Source organism: Jaculus jaculus, chromosome 1 (assembly GCF_020740685.1).
Source record: "Jaculus jaculus isolate mJacJac1 chromosome 1, mJacJac1.mat.Y.cur, whole genome shotgun sequence".
NCBI lineage: Eukaryota > Metazoa > Chordata > Mammalia > Rodentia > Dipodidae > Jaculus > Jaculus jaculus.
In genome coordinates this window covers 51,883,442-51,903,336 of record NC_059102.1, presented here as the reverse complement: position 1 = coordinate 51,903,336, position 19,895 = coordinate 51,883,442, and the positions used below count along the sequence as shown (strand labels likewise).

General features: G+C 42.5%; 1 protein-coding gene across 2 annotated transcripts in view; it reads right to left on the bottom strand.

Annotated features, from left to right (window-relative positions):
- Window positions 1–13,683, bottom strand: part of Ermp1 (endoplasmic reticulum metallopeptidase 1) — a 55,053-nt gene extending 41,370 nt beyond the window's left edge. The window contains exons 1-4 of one of the 2 annotated variants that reach the window (XM_045160893.1): window positions 13,406–13,683; window positions 11,680–11,981; window positions 4,176–4,303; window positions 2,686–2,791 (exon numbers count right to left, since the gene is read on the bottom strand). In XM_045160893.1, coding sequence (XP_045016828.1) covers window positions 2,686–2,791; window positions 4,176–4,303; window positions 11,680–11,981; window positions 13,406–13,683 — 814 coding nt within the window. Of the gene's footprint in view, window positions 1–2,685; window positions 2,792–4,175; window positions 4,304–11,679; window positions 11,982–12,919; window positions 13,188–13,405 lie in introns of those variants that run through there. The other variant, XM_045160894.1, reaches the window with a different exon arrangement.
- Between the last annotated feature and the right edge of the window lie 6,212 nt (window positions 13,684–19,895).

Here is a 19,895-nt window from a genome sequence, read left to right as displayed (position 1 = left end):
GGCTATTACGAAGGCCCTTGGTTTCTCACCAGAAACAGATGGTAAGACTTTACTGCTGAAGACTCCACATGCTTTGGAGGCAAGATCACTGAAAAATCAAGCTATGGCTGAGCTGAAAACTTTCACCCTGTACACCAACTGACTAAAAGGTGGAAAAAGCTGTACTGTATGCAGCCCTATGGGAGACAGAAGTCATCAGCAGTGTAAACAGTAGACACTGGAAGCCTCAATTTTGGCCAGACAGGCCAAATGACCAAACAGGTGCAATAGTGGCATGTCTATTCCGGGGGAAACTAACTGCTCTCTAACTGGACTATGGGAGGGAATATATGCCTGGTACTGAAAACCTAATCAAAAGCCTATGGCAGGGGTGTAAAGCCTGCTCTTGTCTGGATAAATGCATATATTATGCTCACCAAATGGTAAGCACTATATTTAATGTTCGTATTCATACATTAAATTTATTCTCACTACTCTCACTTTTGGTTAGAGAAGTTTCTCTTTTCAGATGGCAGTGACCACAGTGACAGAGGAAGTGTCCTGCACTGACACATCTCTATCACGCCTTCCAAGTCTCAGGGTCCATTGTGGAAGTGGTGGCAGAAAGAGCCAAAGGAAGGGTAAGACTTCTTACAATGCAAATATCCAGACAGAAATTGGCCTTGATATCCACAACCTCGCAATGCCTAGCAATACCTTCACAAGATCCTCATAATAGGAGGAAAGATGATGGCATCAAAATAAAAGAGAGACTAATGTTTGGAGAGAGGGAGGAGATATGGTGGAGAGTGGAGTTGTGAAGGGGAAGGTGAAAGAGGGGAAGGAACTACCATGGTTTATTGCATGTAAGTATAAAAATTGTCAATAAAAATATATACATTAAAAAAGAAAGAAAGAGAGAGAAAAAATGCATACGCTTGTAATCCCAGCACTCAGGAGGCTTTGTGTGAGGCTGAGGTCAGCCTGGGCTATATAGTAAGCCCGTGTCCTCTATCTCTCCACCCCAAAAGGAATGCTGCTGAGAATGATAACTCATGCCTGTAATCTCAGCATTTGGGAGGTGGAAGCAAGAAGATCAGATGTCCAAGGTTTTCCTTGGACTACATGAGACCCTGACTCAAACAAAAAGAAGAGAGAGAGAGAGAGAGAGGGAGGGAGGGAGGGAGGGAGGGGCTGGGGAGATGGATCAGCTTCTAAGAGCACTTGCTGCTTAAGCACAGGGTCCTCTCAGGCCTGAGTCCAACAAGTTTGACTCCCCATATCCCATATAAAAAGCTGGACATAGACATGCACATCTGAAACCCCAATTCGTTGGGGGCAAAGACTGGAGAATTGCTGGACCTTGTTGATGGGCAGCAGCTCTGGAATGAAGGAGAGACCAGTCTCCAGAAAAGAAATACACAGAGAAAACGCACACTGGTGAGGATACCAACATTCCCCTCACACATGGGGTGTGTGCATCAGCACACATGTGCATACACCACAAATCATACACACCACACATATACTTTATACACACAGATATAAAAGAAATTAAAAGTCAGGCATGGTAGTGGTGGTTGTAAATTAAAAAAAAAAAAAAAAAAAAATCTCAGGTGCCATCTTCAGGGTCATTGTCCAAATTTTTTTTTTCTATTTTCTTTTTGAGACAGAATCTCTCATTGGCCTGGAGCTCACCAAATAGACTACACTGTTTGATCAGCCAGTGAGTACCAGGAATCCTCCTATCTCTGCCTCCTCAGCACTGACACTGCAGTACTCTACTATGGCCCAGCATATTATTTAAAATATGAGTACTTGAAGACAGATGTTGTGGTGCACGCCTTTAATCCCAGCACTTGGGAAGCAGAGGTAGGAAGATTGCTGTGAGTTCAAGGCCACACTGAGGCTACATAGCAAATTCTAGGTCAGTATGAGCTACAGTGAAACCATACCTCAAACAAACAAAAAAATAAATAAGTAAATCGAGTGTATGTGTACTTGGAATTGAGCTCAATCGAGCACTCTACTAACTTACTTATCTCCCTAGTCTTTCCCAAGCTGTTTTGAGGATTAAAATTTTATATGTCTTAAATAACACATGGATATAGGAAGCACTATTCAAGCATTAGATGCTTGTATGATTATTTTATTTAAAACTTTTAACAACGACAAACTAAATTATTCCATGCTTTAAAAAGAACTCTTAGGGCTAGAGAGATGGCTTAGCAGTTAAGGTGCTCGCCTACAAAACCAAAGGACCCAGGTTCAATTTCCCATTACTCAGGTAAAGCCAGATGCACAAGGTGATGTATGCATTTGGAGTTCATTACAGTGGTTGGAGGGCCTGGTGTGCCCATTCTTTCTCTCTCTATCTGCCTCTTTCTCTTTCTCTCTCTCTCACAAATAAAAATAATTTTTTAAAGTAAAAAAAAGTTTCATTCAAGAGTCTATTCATTAAAGAGATTATTTCTACGCAAAAACATTCCACTATCTTGCCAGGCGTGGTGGCGCACGCCTTTAATCCCAGCACTCGGGAGGCAGAGGTAGGAGGATCACAGTGAATTCAAGGCCACCCTGAGATGATATAGTGAGTTCCAGGTCAGCCTGAGCTAGAGTGAAACCCTACCTCGAAAAAAAAAAAAAATTCCACTATCATTAAAAACTAGGCTTGTATTAAAATATACAGTGTATAGCCTCACATACCTGTTTGGAACACAAGTTCTTTTCCTCCTACACCTGCTGCCTCCAGGTTAATAAATGCACGAATCAAACTGGCCCAGGGGTGCTGAGTAATGAAGCCATGACTGGCCTTAATAAGGAGAGAAAACAAACCTGGATTAAGCAATCTTAAATTATCAAAGATTTTTATGTTGCTTATTTTAAGGACAGGATAGCTATCTTGAAAAGGTTTAAAACGATAACAAAATAATCATTTCTCAAAGGCAGTCTCTGAAGATTTCTTCTATTTCTCTTTCTATATATAATGCTGTCTGTGTTCAACTTGCTGAATGGAAAGTCACCTATTACAGAGATAGTCTGCTAAGTGTGAGGTTATACAAAAGAAAAGGGGAAATGGAAAACAGAAAAGACAACTTATATGGTTGAACATTCATCCTGCATGCCTGCCTCAAAAGATCTCCAAAACCAGGAAGAAAATTTGAGGAGAGTAGTTAGCCATTGGTGGCAGCACATTGTGTAATTCCAGCACTCACAGAGCTGAGGCAGGAGAGTTAGAAATAAAGACCTAGGGCTAGAGAGATGGCTCAGCAGTTAAAGACGCTTGCTTGGCCTTAGCTCAATTCCCAGTACCCAGGTAAAGGCAAATGCACCAAGTGGCACATGCATCTGGAATTCGTGTGAAGTGGCAGGAGGCCTTGGAGCACCCATACTCACTCCCTGTCATGCTCACTCGTCTCTCAAATAAATAAATACAAATATGTTTTAAGGGCTGGAGAAATGGCTTAGTGGTAAAGGCACTTGCCTGCAAAGCCAAAGAACCCAGGTTTGATTCCCCAGGACCCACATAAGCCAGATGCACAAGGGGGTACACGTATCTGGAGATCATATGCAGTGTCTAGAGGCCCAGGCACACCCATTCTTTCTCTCTCTCTCTCTCCCCTCTTGCCTATTTCTCTCTCAAAAAATAAAGAAAGATAAAAAACACATTATAAAAAAATTTTTTTAAAGAAGACCAGCCTGGACTATGGTGCTAGACCCTTTCTCAAACAATAAAAGTGAGAAATGGAGAGATGGCTTAGTGGTTGAGGCACTTGCCTGCAAAGCCTGAGGACCCATGCTCAACTCTCCAGATCCCACATTAGCCAGACACACAAAGGAGAAACAAAAGCAAGGTCACACAAGCCCACTCAGTGGCGCAAGCACCTGGAGTTCGACTGCAGTGGCTGAGGCGACAATTCTCTATCTCTATCTCTCTCTCGCTCTCTCTAAAAAATAAAAATCAAAGAAAGTGAAAATAAACAAAAAAGAATCAAATACTACCAAGATGATTTGTTCTGAGTTGAGTTTTTCAAGTACTGAATATGACTACATAAGTGGATATTTTAAAATTACTCCTTATTTCTTTTGTATTCATTTTATGATACTACTTATATCACTAATAAAATATATGTGGTAGCAATTTTTATTATTCTCATTATTATGCAAGTCTAGTATTTTAAGCAGTAAATTCTTACTTGTAAGACATTTTCCTCAGCACCATTGAAGAGGAAAATCACAGCATGCTGTAAGGCTTCTGAAGATGCTGACAAGACATGAAGAACTTCTAGCATCACTGAACAGCTAACTGCATCATCACTGGCACCTTTGAATCAGAAAAAAAAAAAAAAAAAAAAAAGATTTGTGTTCAGACTTTAAATACTCTGTAGTAATACAGATCCTTGTGGCTAAGAATGGAGTGTTCTCCTACAAAAGCATCACAGCAGCCATGGACCAGAAGCACAGTTCTGTTGTTGATGACAACTACATCCAACAGAGATGAGCCCCATGAAGATCCCTGCCTGGTTAACTCATGGGCATAATTATTGCCTACAAGCATTCAGGGTACACAGTGGACCCTCATTTAGATGCTGAATTAATCAATCAGATGAGACCTAATACCAATCAGAAACCCAAGGCTATTTCCATCATTCTTTTTTGTGGGGAGGGGGAGGGTGATTCAGGTGTCCCCCATAAAGTTATGTGCACTGAATGCTAGGTCCTCAGCTGATGGCTGAGGGAATTAATGCCTCCTGGAGGTAGTGTACTGTTGGGGGTGGGCTTATAGGTGTTATAGCCAGTTTCCCCATGCCAATGTTTCGCACACTCTCCTTTTCCTGTTGTCCACCTGGTGTTGGCTAGGAAGTGATGTCCACCCTCTGCTCATGCCATCATTTTCCCCTACCATCATGGAGCTTCCCCTTGAATCTGTAAGCCAAAATAAACCCTTTGCCCACAAACTGCTCTTGGTCAGGTGTTTTCTGCCAGCAATGTGAACCAAATTGCAATGGGGTGGGAGGGTTGGGGAAAAGGAGTGGAAACAGATATTTTTTGAGGCAGGATCTCACTCTAGCCCAGGATGACCATGAGCTTACTCTGTAGCCCAGGCTGGCTTACAACTCATGGTGATCCTCCTACCATAGCCTCCCAAGTGCTAGGGTTACAGGCCTGAATCACCACACCAGGCTCTTGTCCCAGAGTTTCTAGCTCCCAAATGCTTCCTCTCAGGAAGACCAGTCTAAAAAGTTCTAGCACAAAAAAGTACTCCCTCTATTTTACAATAATGGTTTCTCAAAAGAAAAATGCTTCCTTCACTGTAGTGGTTTGATTTAGGTGTCCCCCATGAAACTTAGGCATTCTGAATGCTAGGTCCCCAACTAATAGCAATTTGGGAATTAAAGCCTCCTGGAAGCAATGTATTTTGGGGGTGGGGAGGTGAGCTTATGGGTGTTAAAGCCAGCTTCCTCTTGCCAGTGTTTGGTATACTTTCCTGTTGCTGTTGTCCACATGATGTTGGCTACGAGATGTCCACCCTCTGCTCATGCCATCGTTTTCCCCTGCCATCATGGAGCTTCCCTTCAACTCTTTAAGCCAAAATAAACCTTTTTCCCCCTCAAGCTGCTCTTGGTCAGTTGTCTTCTGACAGCAATGTAAACCTGACTACAACAGTAATATTGGTAACAAGAAGTGGGGTCATTACTGCTAGAAACCTGATTCTGTGCCTTTTGGCTTCTTGGAACTGCTTTGCAGGAGAAATGTGGACGAATTTGAAATCCTGGCCTTGCAGTGCTGTAAATACAGCTTGATGGACTATTCTGGTCAGAATTGAAAGACCTGCATGCAGTAAGGACTATGGACTGTGAGACTTGGCTTATGAGGGTGAGAAAGAACTTTGTAGAGACTGGTCTAGAAGCAGTTAGTGTGAGAGGTTTTCTATTCAACCTGTGTCCTGAGAACTTGTGCAGGGTTATATTGCATAGAAATGGGTGGGTGTGAGCAAAAGGATATGACACAGAAATAGAATCTTTGGGCTGAAACTTCTGCCTGTTCAGCTGCAATTGCTTAAGAGAGCACAATCTTTGAGATTGGGCCAGCTAACATGCATTGGAAAAACAGGAAGAATGCAGTCTTTTGAAAGGGTCTGAATGTTGAAGGAGTGTCCTGTTATTCAAAGTCTGCTTTATTTCCACTTGGATTAACAAACTGGCAGCCCACCTAGTACTATGGAGTATAACAAATGCAGGAAAGACAGGGTCATTGAATTAGCAACATGATCTTGTTATTTAGAAATGGCCATGGGCAGTGTGAAGCAGGCTTGTTGGATTACCTGCATGGAGACCTGATGGAGCTGAGGATGAACCACTGGTTTCAGTGGACCCAGTGGAGATGTCAGGACTATAGGATGCTGCTAAGAAGAGCTGCTGGCACCAGATGGCAGAACTGGAACTCCAGAGACGTGCCACTGGTTAGAACTTATTTGGAAACTCATCACTGACTAGAGTTGTTGGACTTGGAACTACAGAGTTTGCTGTTTGCCATTTAAATTTTGCATTAGTTGACTATTTCCTTGCTATGCCCAATGCTGTCTTTTGCAGTGTGAATGTTTATTCTATGCCATTATGAGTTTTTTTTTGGGGGGGTGGTATTAAAGCTCATTTAAAACACCTTGTACTATGAGGATGTTTGAATATCATTGGGATTGATGGGGTCCAGGGGCAGAATGTGGTAGTTTGATTCAGGTGTTCTCATAAACTTAGGTGTTCCCAGCTGATGGCAATTTGGGAATTAAAGCCTCCTAGAGGCAGTATATTGTTGGAGGCGGGCTTATGGGTATTAGACCGAGCTTCCTCTTGCCAGTGTTTGGCACACTCTCCTGTTGCTGTTGTCCACCTGATGTTGGCCAGGAGGTGATGTTCATCCTCTGTTCATGCCATCATTTTCCCCTGCAATCATGGAGCTTCCCCTTGAGTCTATAAGGCAAAATAAACCTTTTTATTTTCCCCCTATAAACTGCTCTTGGTTGGGTGTATTCTGCCAGCAATGTGAACCTGACTGCAACACTCATTCTTTGCTCTATGACACATCCTTTAGTATTCTCACTACTGGTACTCACTACTTCCTCCACCCTCTCCCACCACCTCTCATTTTCTTCATTTTTCCTCCAAAATAAAAGCTGAAGGTCACTTCACATTTACAGAGATGTCAGTTTGGATGGTGTTACATTTTCTAAGGTTTTTCCAAGGGGAGTACATGACAGAAAATCACAAAGACACTTGGCTAGTAAGGCACAGGAAGAGACTAATGGCCATGAATGACCTACACTGTGCCCCAATCTCAGCGCTGAAAATGTAAAGGTCTTAGCCAAGTTGTGTAACCTCTTATTAATTCAGAATCTTATTAATAAAGGCTTGTTGGGAATACTATCTGAGGTAACACTAAGTTCCCGGAAAACATTCCATAATAGTTCTTCCTTCTCCCTCTTGCAAATGTAATAAGGCCCTGTAACCTGCTAAGTTGACATGCTTGCTTTTGGAGTCTATTAAATTCCAGACCCTGTTCCTCTCAGAGAAGAAACAGTACTAATGACACTTGTCTTAGTGATTAGTAGGTTGTATTTTGGTCATTCATCAAGGTGAAATAGTGGCGACCTAGTTATCATCAAGCAAGAAATAAGTGTTATCAGCAAAATGTGCCACTTTCCAGAAAACAAGTGAAATATTTTTTTCTTTTTACTTTGAGATGTTGAGCTTCTTTAAAATAAAAAGCAAAAAACTTTTTCTTTATTCAAAATAAAAGGCAAGGAAATTACAAGACATTTATCTTGATAGGGCTAGCAACTTAAACTGACCATTTATCTTCCTCTATTTTAGTGGTTCTGGTGTCTCAAAAGAGAACCAGGAAAGGGTCAAAATACCTTTAAGAAAGTGAGTGTTTGGAGACAGTGTCTAAAAAGGGCTGAATGGTTAACTGACATCCCTTTGAATTTAGAACTAACCTTGAAACAGAAGCACCACAAAAATAAATCAAATGTCTCTTCTACCAATGACCTGGAACTACACAGCATTTAAGGTCTTTCTTCAGGTAATATTACTCCTAACTGGTATCAATTCCTGAGTCTAGATACACTGCTGAGAACCTTACACCCCATGGGAAATAAACACAATGTTACAGACTAGTAATCCCAACACTTGGGAGGCTAAAGTAGGAGAATTGCTAGTTCAAAGCCAACCTGGTTAAGTTGCAGGCCAGCCTAGACTATATAATGAGGCCCTGTTTCAGTAATAATAATACTCATGGGGCTAGGGTGTAACTTAGTGCTAGGGTACTTGCAGCTGTCTGTGGGCTGCTTAGAGTCTAAGGTTTTTTGGTTATCAACCTTTGTCTTTCCTAATAGACAAGGGCAAGTAGGACACCTAAATAAAGTTATGTTTTGCTTCTAGGCAATTGGGAAGAGGGCAGAGAGCTTCTCTGATAATCTATTTCTAAATTTCTTTCCACTCTAAACCTTGTGTCAAAGTGGCATGTTTTGGACTATAACATTCTGCTGCCCTTCACAAAGTACCAGATGTTACACGTAGCACATCTGAAGTTCACCAGTGAACGGATGGCATTTCTGAGTCATTAGAACAAATTTTTAACTAAAGTTTTTTTGATATCCATACTACTAATGCCAAAGAAAACTCTATCAATTGTTAAGAACAGTATTTGCACCTTCACTAGTTGTCATGTATGCAATCCTTTCAGTGGATGAACTAACTGAAGCAGGAGTATTTTTTACTTGAAGTGCTAAGTAGGGAACCCAAGGCTTATACATAGTAAGCAAGTACTCTGTCACTACACTTTCCCTGTCTGGTCACTTCTCCAACATAGCATTGTTCTTTTATGAAGACAACATATAAGCCATATGACTGGCCATCTCTCTAAAATAACTTTTTCCTTTGTAAAATACTATTTTCTGTTCTTACCTGCATACCTTAGCTATTCTTTTCATTTACATATTTTATTTGGGAATGCTTATATAAGCACAGCAAAACTAAATTTTACAGACAACAGATGACATTAGTTTAGACTTCATCAGTTTATTGGAAGTGGGAGGTATGGAAATTATTTACATGATGAAAGATTTCAGAAGTTCCATGGAATGGGCAGCTCATGTAATGCCATTTCAATAGTCTACATACTTTCTAAATATTTTACCATCTCTGGATAAGAAATAATCCTTGTTGTTTTGGGGGAAACCAACTGCTCTCTGATTGGATTTGAGGCCCACTCCACAGGAGGGAATTCCTGCCTGGTACTGAAAACCTATTCAATAGCCTATGGCTGAGGTCGTAAGCTCTACAGGGGAAACTACTACTGTTGTTCGGCTAAGTGGATATATTATGCCCACCAAACTCCCCTCTAAACACTTATATTTATGCCTATATTAATGCTACTCTCACGTTTGGTCAAAGAAGCTTCTCATTTCAGATGGCAGTGACCACTAGGGTAACTTAAAAATGTCCAAAGGGGCTGGAGAAATGGCTTGGCAGTTAAGGCAACAACACTGTGTGTGAAGCCTAAGGACCCATGTTCGACTCTCCAAATCCCACATAAGCCAGACGCACAAAGGCAAGGCAAGCACAAGATAGCACATGGCCACTAGGTGGCACAAGCATCTGGAGTTGGATTGCAGTTGCTGAGGCCCCGGTGTGCCAATTCTCTGTGTGTGTCTCTGTCTCTCTCTGACAGGTGCACTTTCTCTCTAAAACTAAAATTAAAAGAAAAAAAAAATATGGCCAAACTGCTGAGAAGAACCAACAGTGGAGTGTTCAGCACTGAGAAACATCTCTATCATATCCTCCAAGGCTCAGGAATCATTGCGGAAGAGGTAGTGGAAAGAATGGAAGAGCCAAAGGAAGGGGCGAAGTGCTTACAATACTGTCTTGACCTTGATATTCATGACCTCACAGTGGCTGATGCTACCAACACAAGACCTGCATAATAAAAGGGAAAAAATTATGGCATCAAAATAGGAGAGAGAGTAGTCAGAACGAAGGGATTTAATGTAAGGGGTTGCAGGGAAGAGAAAAGGGAAGTGTTGGGAGGGGATTATGATCACGGTATATGGTCTACTACTTATGGAAGTTATCAATAAAAGTTAAAAAAAGAAAAAGTTCTTATTAATAATAACTAAATTGGTATCTCCAGACTGTGAGAACGTTATGTCTGACTTTCAAGTTCACTGGTTGAATCTCTGCACTTTCCAGTAAACTGGTCCCACAGCTACCACTCTTGCTTACAAATACTCTTCTTTGGATTTTTTCTGGAAGCCTATGTCTCCTTTGGTTACAGTTTTGGTTTCACTCCTTTCAATCACTATCTAGTCAAATTGCAAAAGAAATTTTCTAGATCCATTTCTTACCATTCATTACTCTTGGATTGGCACTATTGTCAGGAGAAACCCAAAGTCTGGTCTCAAAGCACAAGAAAAGGTCCCTATCTTTTTTTGTTTGTTTGTTTGTTTTTTAGGGGTAGGGTCTCACTATAGCCCAAGCTACCACCCAAGTGCTGGGATTATAGGCGTGCACCACCACACCTGGCTATGGCCCCTATCTTAACGATTGAAATCATTTGTTTCTGAGAAGGCTTATCTGTGGGCCTGTGTGCATGCCACAACACACAAGTACAGATCACCTCACCTTCCACTTTGTTTGAGACAAAGTCTCTTTTTGTTTGCTGCTGCCAAGGACAAAATTCTCCCAACACTGCCTCCCACTGTCTTAGGCACATTGGGATTAATAGGCTACTGGCATCTGACTTTACATGGGTTCTAGGGATCCAAATTCCAGTGTCAACCTTGTGCGGCAAGTGCTTTTAACCACTAAGCCATCTTCCCAGTCCTGAAATCTTGGGTTTTTTTTTTTAATTTTTTATTATTTATTTATTTTAAAGAAAGTTCAGGGCTCCACAGTTAAGGCACTTGCCTACAAAGACTAATGACCCAAGTTGGATTCCCTGCATGTGTCTGGAGTTTGTTTGCAGCAGCTAGGGGCCCTGGAGCACCCATTCTCTGTCCTCTGTTTCCCTATGCTTGTAAATAAATAAATAAAACTTATCTTTAAAAAGTTCAATTCAGGGGATTCACAATGATTTGAAAAGTATCTATTATCTCAGACATTTCCTAGACATCAAGTTTTCTATTTTTACCAACTAGCTTTAAGATGTTAAATTAATAAGGTACTCTAATAGTATGTAACACCTCAGTGCACCAAAATTATCATTTTGTAGGTGAACAGATCCTGCTAAAAGTAATGTCCTCTGCTAAACCACATACTCTGCTAAAGGCAGGGACTATCCTTTATCCAACAACCCCAAGGAATACTGCAAGCCATGGCTGTGGTAAGCGTGTGACAGTGGTAAACCATAGCTCCAGGACACAGGTACATATGTTAATAACACTGACAAGGCTATCTCAGTCTAATAAAAACATTTTATGCAATGGCATATGGCTAGTGGACCAATGCTAAAAATAAAGAACAAAATACTGAATGGTTAGGATATAAAGTGGCATTAATTACTCTGCTTTCTATCACAACAAAAACAGGTTTGTCCAAGACAATGGTCCTCCCAACTGCCCAAACAGCTTTGGGTTGAATTAATAAACCTTCAGGGCTATACTGACATAAAATGGGCTAAAATAACATAAAAACAGGTACATACCTGGTGAATTTGCCACTGAGTCAAAATGACAGTTAGCCAGGACAGCATGTTGGGCTCCATCTCGGGGTTCAAGCTTTACGACAACATTGGTAATGTTGTCATAGTAGCTTGTAAAACCTCCCAAGAAGTCAATGCTAAATGAGCCTGTAGGCCGTTGTATATCTACTGAAATCTTGTGAAGGCTGTTGCTCTGTACTTCAATCAGTTTGATCTGTTCCAAAAGGTATTGGACAGTCAGAATTTCATTTTCTATGCTTCCTGTGGTCCTGGGGCCAATGGATGTTATATGTTCCAGATAAACCCTAGAAGCAATCAAAAGGAAGATGATGACATTCTTGCAGGCTTAAAACCACCCTCCCTCCAAGAGCTTACTTCATTGACATCTCACATTAAAAATCAAACAACAACAAAAAACAAACAAAAAACCACTGTTTTACTTCAGACACTGTAAGGATATTACCTGAAAGTTCTGCCACTTTATTTTGCCTCCTAAGAATTAATACCTTCAGAACTGTCTCTACTCTTCCCATTCCCAACTTCTCCCAATCAGTACAAAGGCTAGGGCTATTCAAAATGTGTGACCGCTGAAGGGTAGACAGGACAGAATGAAATTACATTGTGGTCCCACTCTTGATCGTTAGTTATGGATTGTAGGTTACCGAGTCTAAATGACAGAAATCAGTGAGCAAAAATGAAAAGGTCAGATAAGAAAAGAAAAATGTTGATAGTAAGGAATGAACTTAGGCTTCCTTACTGTGCACACCAGACCTAATAATTTCAATTCAAGCCAAAACCAACCATACCTCTCATGAAAACAAAAATCAAAACAACGGGTTATATATTTTTAACTTTCTGCTGATCCCAACAGGGGATAGAAGGAGGGAGTAGAAGCCCAGAAAGTCCTTAAGAAAATAAGGCTTTCAATGCTTTTCATTCAAAGAACAAGATTTAAAATACAAGACTTTGTACTAGTTTATGATTTTATGAGCTTTAAGACACAAGTTAAAATAGCATGACCTTACTTTACCTTTCCTAGCACACCTAAAGGTCGTTAAAAAAAAAAAAAAGTCGAGCAGGGTGTGGTGGAGCACTCCTGTAATCCCAGCACTCGGGAAGCAGAGGTAGAAGGATCACCGTGAGTTCGAGGCCACCCTGAGACTACACAGTGAATTTCAGGTCCGTCTGGGCTACAGTGAGATCCTACCTCGGAAAAAAAAAAAAAAAAAAAGGCAACCCTTACTCAGAGTCACTAATCCAGGAGAACTGAGAACTTTTGAAATTGTGGAGAAAATTTTGGCTGGGTGGTCTCATAGTAGACTCCATAGCTTTCAGATTTTGGGTGCCGAGGTCCTCATAGAGTCCGCAAACGATATTAGCCCCTTTCCAAGGCCCCGCTTCCCCCCGCCCAAAAGACGAATCTGTCATACAGTCTAGGCACGTTAAGTTTTCATCTCCGTTTCATTTGAAAAAGTAGGGCGAAGCGAGGTGAAAAGTGGAAGTTGCTCCAGAGGACTCGGGGGAACAGCCGGCAACCAAGCACTGCAGGCAGGGCCGAGTGGACGACTGGATGACCGAGCAGGCACCTGGCCACCCCCAGGGACCCCAGACCCCGCCCCGCCCCCAGCGCACGCGCGGCCCGGGCCCGGCGGCGGAGCCCGGCGGGCGGTCAGCCGGCCGGGTCGGGGCGCACGGTGAGGGGCACACAGGGCAGCGCCCGGCCGGGTACCTGGCTCGGTGCGCGTCGAAGTGGCCGTGGAGACGCGGCGTCCCGCGCAGCACGAGCTGCCGCAGCGACATCTGCACGAGCGCCCGCAGCGCGAGCAGGTAGAGCGCCAGCGCCAGCGCCGTGCGCGCCTCAGACAGCGCGCTCCGCTTCCGCGTCCTCCCGCCGCCGCCCGCGCCCACCCGCGGCTCCGGCGCCGAGGCCTCCCTCTCCGGGGGTGACACGGCCGCCGCTCCCGCGCGGTGCCGCCTGACGGCCGCCGACTCGGAACCCCACTCCATGGCCGCGAGCCTCACACACTAACCCCCAACCGACCCAGCCCGCGACAGCCCCGGCCGCCGCCGCCGCCGCCGCTGCTGCCGCAGCGCCTCCTAGTGAGCGGACGGAAACTGCAGAGGGTCAAACTTCTTCTGATTGGCTGGGCCTGCGGAGCTGCGCCCCAGTGCTTCGAAACACAATGTTAGCTGCCCCGGGCGGGGCGTGGTGAGTTGCCTTCCCAGCTTGGTGCAGGACGGATTTCCAGATGGAAAATCACCCGTCTACCTAGAAATAAGCAGACCCAAACAAGAGAAAAGCGAAAGATCAAGTTTAACAGAAGGCGCTTATGGTAGAGTGACTCAGGTCTTCGAAGGAATATTGGAACAGGGTCTGGAAAAGTAGGCTTCTGGTTCAAAGAGAAATTGGGCTTCACAGCTAGGAATGCTGGAGTATGCCTACAATTCCATCATTTCGTAGGCTGAGGCAGGAAATCGTGTGTTCCAGGCCTGCGTGGGCTGTATGTATGGTGAAGACCGTGTGTGTGAGAGAGAGAGAGAGAGAGAGAGAGAGAGAGAATGAGAATTAAAGAAAGAGTACAGCATGCCTGTAATCCCAGCACTTGGGAGGCAGAGACAGGAAGATCACTGCAACTTCCAGGTCTGCTAGTTCTATAGCAAGTGCTAAGCTACAAAGGGTTGAGAGAAGGGAAACCAGAGAGAGAGAGAGAGAGAGACAAAGTCACACACACAGTGGCAGATAACTAGCAGTGTTGCCGTCTTCATGCAACAGATAAAGAAAAAAATTATAATCGTTATTACTTAGTGAATGTCTGCTGTGAGCCAAGCATTGTAGTAAGTGCAAACTTAGAAAAGAAAAAATTAAAAAAACTTTTGTATCTTTTGAAACCTGGTTTCTCTGTAGCCCTGACTGACCTGGAACTCACTCTGTGGCCCAGCCCTGCCTTAAACTCACACCTCAGCCTGCCGAGGGCTGGGATTAAAACTGTAAACCACCAGTTCCAGCTAAGAAAATATTTATCTGAAGAATAGAGGTAGCAAATGAAGAGAGGAAATTTAATTCCATGGGTTTCCAAGACAGCATTTTGTTCCATTATTACATAAGGCATAATTACATAATGTTACATACTACAGATTACACTGTCCTTGAACTCATGATTGGCTGTTAAGTCATTCCTGGCTGTGAAGTCCTATTTCTCTTTGAGTCAGGAGCCTAATTTTTCAGATCCTGTTCCACATTCCTTAGAAACCCTGCAAACAAAGGTTCAGAAAAGCTATTCTTTTTTGTAACTTTTTTATTTTTAAACATTTTATTTGTTTATTTGCAGGCACAGAGATACAGAAAAAGAGACAGCAGAAAAACTATTCTTGCTTCAACATCACTTTCCCTTGGTTTTAATGGCCAAGCTAGTGCTGACCAGTTTTTCTTTGTTTGTTTGTTTGTTTGTTTTTCTGCTTGCTAAATACAGTGAGCCTCTTTGGTTCAAGGTTCTGTGGCTCAGCCACTGAGTTGCTGCAGTACTATGAGCATAAGCCTAGAAACCCACTTGGATAATATACTACAGAATTGTGATTTATCACACATGTCAGAAATCATTCCATGTCTTATGGATTCACTCCTGCATAACCTCTAGGGCCCATCTGACACCATGTCACTTTTATAACCACACTGCCCTCTTTCAACAACTTCCTACTCATTATCTTTCCTTTACAACAGTATCTTCTCATATGCTGCTTACATGACCCATAATGTCTTTCTTTCTCTTCATTGCCAAGTTAGCATCCTTCAAATCTCATTTAAGAGGTATTTTTCCAAATAAGAACCTCATAAGCTATTTAGCACCATCTATGCCTGTGACTAATGTTTTCCTCACTCGACAGTAAGCTCCATGAGGGCAGGAATCATATCTGGTTTTGCTGACCGTTTTACTCCCTTCTCTCAACATACAACATGACATGTAGTATATAGTAAACAAGGAATTTTATCTTTTAATATTTTTATTTATTTATCTATTTATTTTCAAGCAGGAAGAGAGAGAATAAAATGGGCACACCAGGGTCTCTTGCCACTGTAAATGAACTCCAGATGCATGTGCCATTTTGTGCATCTGGCTTACATGGGTACTGGGGAATCTAACCCAGGACCATCAGGCTTTTCAAGCAAGCATCTTTAACCACTGAGCATCTCTCCAGACCAATAAATATTTCTTTAGTGACTGAAAACATAGCACTTTCTAACCACAGTATAGCTTCAAGTCTGTAAGATCCTTTCTGAGGCAGGGGAGATGATTCAGTGGTTAAAGCTGTTTACCTGCTTACAAAGTCTGACTGTCTGGGTTCAATTCTCCAGTACCCATGTAAAGCCTGATGTACTAAGTGGTGTATATGTCTGGAATTCATTTGGAATGGCAAGAGGCCCTGATGCTCCCATTCCCCACCCCTCTGTGTGTGTGTGTGTGTGTGTGTGTGTGTGTTTGTGTGTGTGTACGTGCAAAAATAGAAATATTTTATAAGAAGATCATATCTAGCCAGGTGTGGTGGTGCACACCTTTAATCCCAGCACTTGGAAGGCAGAGATAGGAAGACTGCTGTGAGTTCAAGGCCATCCTGAGACTACATAGTAAATTCCAGGTCAGCCTCAGCTAGAGTGAGACCCTACCACAAAATCAAAAAAAAAAAAAAATCTGTAAATTCCATGAGACTAAAGACAATATCATTTCATCCATAGTCCTTGGTTCTTCACCTATTCCTTGGTTATCACTCACTACATATGTACTAAATACGTAAATGAAAATATATATTGCCTTTTATAGAACCAGCTATTTTATGATTCACCTCCCCTAAGATATCCATAGACTCTCCATCATCTTTGGATTCTAGATTTTTTTCATTTGAGAGAGAGAAAGAGGGGGAGAGAGAGAGAGAGAGAGAGAGAGGGAGAGAGAATGGGTGCGCCAGAGCATCCAACCACTGCAGAAGAACTCCAGACACATGCACTACCTTGTGGATCTGGCTTAAGTCGGTCCTGGGGAATCAAACCTGGGTCCTTTGACTTTGCAGGCAAGAGCCTTAACTGCTAAGCCATCTCTCCTCCATCATATTTAGATAAGGTCTCAAAATCAACTCTGTGTCTACTACAATATAAGGAGATATAGAAGTTTCAAGAGGAAAGGCACAAATGTCTCATACATGATTTACTTGTTTCAGTTATCACTTGCTAGGCTGAGTAATTATTAGAAAACCTAAGGACAATTTGCAGCTTTTTGGATCTTTGTTATTGGGTAAATCACCTGAGCTCCTTCTGGATGGATAACATATTACACATCTCTCATCATACCCCATGGAAGGCTTTCATGGCAAAAAAAAAAAAAAAAAAGCTCAGGGCTATACTTGCTTGCAAAGCCTGTTGGCTCAAGTTCAGTTTCCCCAGTACCCATGTAATGCTAGACATACAAAGTGGCACATACATCTGGAATTTATTTTCAGTGGCAAGAAGGTCTGGCACACCTGTACTCACTTTTACTCTGTCTCATTTTTTTTTTTCTTTTGGCGGGGGTGGGGGATCCAAGGTAGGGTCTCACTATAGCCCAGGATGACCTGGAATTCACTATGTAGTTTCAGGGTGGCCTCGAACTCATGGTAATCCTCCTACCTCTGCCTCCTGAGAGCTGGGATTAAAGGTGTGCATGACCACGCCCAGCCTCAAATAAATTTTTTAAAAGTTTGTAAAGCCCAGATATTGGGCTAAGAAAGTTATGAGTTCCAGGTGCTTTCAATACACATGGCATTATTCAAGTTACAATTTTGCAGCCTCTGTGTCCTTATGTGTTATTAATGGAGATAGTACCTGTCTTAGAAGACTCCAGTAAAGATTGATCCCCTAGTATAACTGGAAGATCCTCACACAAAATCTGTGGCACAGCAAAATCTTTGAGGATGTTCCTTCTTAGACATTTCTAGATTAGAGTTAAAAAAAATTTTTTTTTCTAGGGCTGGAAAGATGGCTTAGTAGCTAAAGGCCTTTGTTTGCATAGTCTGCCATGAGGGCCTCCTGATCACTGCAAAGACTGGGGTGGTTTGTGCTGACAGTTCATGCTCTAAGAGATGTTTCAAAAGAATGCTCAGAGCCTCTGCCAGGCAGAACAGCACAGTGACCACAGTTGGAGCAATTTTTCAGTAGCACCCCAAGGCTCAGTTTCAGCCCTAAGGGATCTAAACCAATCAAATATACCAAGGAAACTAACCTTGATCTCAGCATGAGCTCCATCCCTAGTCCTTCACACAAAGTAGCCCACCCTCACTGACCTGAAGTTTTGTGTGGAAAGACCACAGTGAGTGGAGATGCATATTCAAGTCCCTACATACCAAGTGGCTAATGAAGGTGAGATGGATCAGGAAGCTTCGCCTGCTCCATTTCATAAGCTATTTGTCATGGGCTGAGTTGGTTCATCTTGCTTGAGTGACAAGTTTTTCTTCTGTGCCCTTACAAACAACACTGACTTGACAGGCATAGAGAGAGTCCCTGACCCTTCTGTCTTGCTGTCTCCATGGGTTTTCCTAGTAAGCCAACCAATCTGAATTGAAAGGCATATGCTTTGTGAAGATGCATATGAATCATTAGATTCTGTCTTCCACATGGGCCGTTCCATGGCTGATATGCCTTAGAAGAAAACCGTTGTTTACAGAGGACTCCTTCCTTGTAAGAGCTTTACTCAGTGAGGTTGCTTGAGCTTAAGGCTGGCAAAAGAATACTTTTTACCTTATGTAACATAGACATTAAAATCAAATTAGATGCCAAGCCAAGAGGTAAGAAGAGATACCAAACTAGTTGCAGAAGACAAAAACAGATGTCAAAAGCTGAAGGCTGAGTAAATCAAACACAGAAAAACCAAGATCAGTGAATCCAAATGTCAATGAGATCTTGGTTGAACCTTGCGGGCAGGTGCCTGCAGTTGTCTGTCTGAGCCATCTCTCCAGCCTCACATATTTGATTTTATAAAGGACTATTTTTTTGTACTTTTTCTATTGTCTTTTTGGTGGTGTTGGGATTTTTTTAATATTTTATTTTTATTTATTTATTTATTTAACAGAGAAAGAGGGAGAGAGAGAAAGAGAATAGGCATGCCAGGGCCTCTAGCCACTGCAAACAGACTCCAGATGTGTGTGCCCCTTGTGCATCTGGCTAACATGGGCCCTGGGGAATCGAACCTGGGTCCTTTGGCTTTGCAGGCAAACACCTTAACCTCTAAGCCATATCTCTAGCCTGATAATTTTCTTTTATGATCCTGGAAGCTGAAGGTCATTCCTTCTCTCTTTATCTTTCTCTTTCTCTCTCTCTCTCTCTCTCTCTCTCTCTCTCTCTCTCTCTCTGTTTCTCTCTCTCTCCTCTCTCTCTCTATCTCTCTGTGTGTGTGTGTGTGTGTGTGTGTATGTGTATCTTTTGGAAACAGGGACTCACGCCATAGCTTAAGTTGGTCTGGAACTCATAGTAAGCCTCCTGTTTCAATCTCTGGAGAACTGGGATTAAAAGCGTAAGCCATTATGTGCAACTCATTTTTCTCTCTAATTCCTTCCTTCCTCCCTCCCTCCCTTTCTTCCTTCCTTCCTTTTGCATTTTTTAAAATTTTTTTTTTTTTTTATTTTTCGAGGTAGGGTCTCACTATAGCCCAGGCTGACCTGGAATTCACTATGGAGTCTCAGGGTGGCCTCGAACTCATGGCAATCCTCCTACCTCTGCCTCCCAAGTGCTGGGATTAAAGGCGTGCGCCACCACGCCCGGCTTAAAAATATTTTATTTATTTAAGAAAGAGAAAGAGAAAAAATGGGCATGCCAGGGCCTCTAGCCTCTGAAAATGCACTCCAGACAAATGTGCCTGGCTTTACATGGGTAATAGGGAATCAAACCTAGGTCTTTTGGTTTTGCAGGCAAGCGCCTTAACTGATAAACTATCTCTGCAACCCTCTTCCTTTTTTTTTTTTTTAATGGCACAGAGAGAGAACATGCATGGGAGGGAGAATTGATGTGCTTAGGCCTCCAGTCACTGAAATTGAACTCTAGATGTGTGCACCACCTTGTGCACATGCTTGACCTTGTATATGCATCACCTTGTGCATCTGGTTTATGTAGGATCTGAGGAGTTGAACACAGGTCCTTAAGCTTCACAGGCCTTAACCACTAAACCATCTCTCCAGCCTGGAATTCACTATGTAGTCTCCGG